At 44.6% G+C, this 2,873-nt stretch overlaps 1 protein-coding gene across 1 annotated transcript; it reads right to left on the bottom strand.

The window, feature by feature from the left end:
* Positions 1-629: 629 nt before the first annotated feature.
* Positions 630-1,331, bottom strand: LOC135392568 (uncharacterized). Its single transcript, XM_064623273.1, has one exon. The coding sequence runs from the start codon at positions 1,329-1,331 to the stop codon at positions 630-632; it is 702 nt and encodes a 233-aa protein (XP_064479343.1).
* Between the last annotated feature and the right edge of the window lie 1,542 nt (positions 1,332-2,873).

The raw sequence follows: 2,873 nt of genomic DNA on the forward strand, positions 1-2,873 counted from the left end.
GAAAAAGTAAAGACGAAATGAGAGGATCCGTTGATCAGGAACAATTTTATTTATTTATTTATTTGAAATACTTCTGGCGTTTGACTCGCCATGGAAGGAGGGACACACATAGTACGCATATTCCACTACCACTATATAACGGCAACAATAATAATAATATTAATAATAATAATAATAATAATAATAATAATAAAATAAAAAAGGAAAACGCTATGCCAACAAACATGAAGCTGTACTCAAGATACTACGTTAGCTATACATATGCATATACACACATACATACACATATACACATATATAAAGGAAACACAGTTATGAGTCACGATAGAGTTCAGTAATACAGGAGACAAAAGAAGGGATGGTGTCGCAGTCAATGGCCGTCTGGTGTAACTTAATCCACTCTTCAATGGTTTTAGGGAAAAAGGAGTACCGTAAGCAGTTTGATTTAGTTTAATTCAGCCAGCCTGCTCCCACGAGCTCCCAACGTCGAATGACCCAATCAGAAAGTTACAACGCAAAATCCTCCTCGTCTTCATCATCGCTTCTTCCTCCTCCTCGTTCCTTGAAATCAAACGCGAAATCCAACACATCCGCCCCCCCCCCCAAAAAAAAAAATGGCGTAGACATTTTCATTCTCCTAACTCCAGAGGGTACAGTAGTTGAATTCGTCTCTTCAAAGTGATGCCGCTCGGAAGCTTCAGCATGCACGATCTGACTTTCCCATCTCTTCCGACGAAACACTGTTCGACTCTTGCCATCTTCCACTGCTGCCGAGGTAGCATAGTCTCTTGCAGCAAAACGAGTTCTCCTTCCTCAATCGTTGCTTTCCGTCCTCTCGTTGACGGCCTTGTTTTCAGCTCAGCAAGATAACCTTTGGACCATCTTTTCCAGAATGTTGCCAAAACCATCTGGCGATCCGACCACGATTTGCGCTGCTGATTGTGTGCTATGTTAGTTACTTCCGGACCCGTTAAGTTCGGTAGCGTTGTCAGTCTTCTTCCTGCGAGAAAGGAAGCGCTACGAAGTGGCACTGGCTCTTGAGGTTCGTCATAGAGGTGGGTTAGAGGCCTTGAGTTCAAGACTGCCTCAGTTTCGCACAGGTACATTGTCAGCTCGTGTGCGGACAAAAACTTGGCCCCGATAGTTTTCTTCAACGCCAGCTTCCTGGATCCCATCAGACGCTCGTATACCCACTCCACCAGGCGACTCTTTCCACGATGAATTTCCACGCTGCACCTCCTGTCATGCGAAGTGATCTTGCACCGCGCGGTTCCGAATTGCGTTCCAAAGTTGTTCCAAGTGCTTCTTGGATCGCTTGAAAGCCAGAGCATTGTCAGTGTAGATGTGGTACTCCTCGCCGTGAGACGACTCTTTTTTTTTTTTTCTTGTTCTTCTCTTGCTTTAGTCAATTGATGTACACGCAGTGAAGCCTTGAACTGTTTCTTGAGGATAGAAAACGCACAACATTGGCTATTAGCGACGAGAAGTTTGGGAGTCGCCCCCTGGTTGTAGCGGAGGGAACTACGCGCGTGACGTAGTATGCAGGATCACATCGTCGTTTCGCGTTTCGGACCCTGCTTTCTCGCAGTTGTTACGTCGGTGCTACCCGTGAAATTCCTCAGTTTTGCCCGCACACAAATGGAGGACGAAGATTATCAAGTCCAAGGTAAGGGATGTTATGTGCCGTAGCACGATAAAAGTTTATGACGCTCTTCTCGTTACACTGCATGAAACTTTCAGCGCGCGAACATGAAGCGCAACTGACATGCACTTCCTCCGCGACTTTTTTCTTCTTTCAGTCCCAGTTTCGCTGTCCGCCGTGTACAAGTTTATCGGCAAGAGTCCGAATGATTCGGCACGATCTTTACAGGAAGGCGAAGACGTTTACAACGCCGGCCACGTTGTTGAATGCAGCGTAGCCGACGAAACCGAAACAAGATGAGCGCTGTCTGCATTTGTGTTGCAGACGACTGCGCCTTTTAGCGATCCTCATCGCTTGACTGTGGACGTAAAAAAGAACGGCGGTGTCGTTGACGCCTTGTGCACGTGTCGTGCGGGGTAAGAGCAACAATCATGTTGGAAAATGTTACTTCATGCATTTACTCGCGCTCTTTGCACAAAGCAAGGCTGCGAACGCGAATAACGTTCCTGTCTGTGTTCCAGGAACTTCATCTGCAAGCACATGGTGGCAGTATTACTGTATGTACACTCAAATGACTATATCCATCGTTTGTCTCAGACCGACAAACCACAAAGGTGAGCTTCACAATTTGTCCTGTAGTGCTTGCAAGCTACAATTGGTCTTTTATTGGTCTGCAGGTGGGGAAAGGTACAAAAAACGGCAGTGAGAGAAAAGTACCTCCCAAGACGTTTTGTTGAGCTGTCATGTGCAAAGCAGGTATGTACATTTTTATGCGCAATATTTAGTTTTAATTTTTAATATCAAGTTTTAGTTTGCTGTTCTCGACATTTATTTTCACAATAATTTGGAGGCTGTGTCAACATTTGATTTGCTTTAGAAACAGGTTGACTTTTCTCCAGTTACGATCAATGCAGAAAAACAAAATACTGAAGTATACAGATGCTTGTGTGACATGACATGAACAATTAAGCAGGGCAGTTTGCAAAGAATGCACCAGTCCGACATTATCTCAGTATGATAAGGCCCTTCGATCAACAGGAACTACACTTCCTTGTCAACTTTTTTCTCCCTTTTTGTTTGCTCATACGTTCATGCAGACAAAGACAAATTGAGGCAGGTGGCATGTTTATAGTAACATGCGTGCAAGAGGCTCTGATAACATAAGGGACGGAACAAATACAGGCCTCATGAACACCCAAGGAATCTGAGATATTAGCTAAGACACTTTGCA

The sequence above is a fragment of the Ornithodoros turicata genome, chromosome 4 (genome assembly GCF_037126465.1).
Source record: "Ornithodoros turicata isolate Travis chromosome 4, ASM3712646v1, whole genome shotgun sequence".
Lineage (NCBI taxonomy): Eukaryota > Metazoa > Arthropoda > Arachnida > Ixodida > Argasidae > Ornithodoros > Ornithodoros turicata.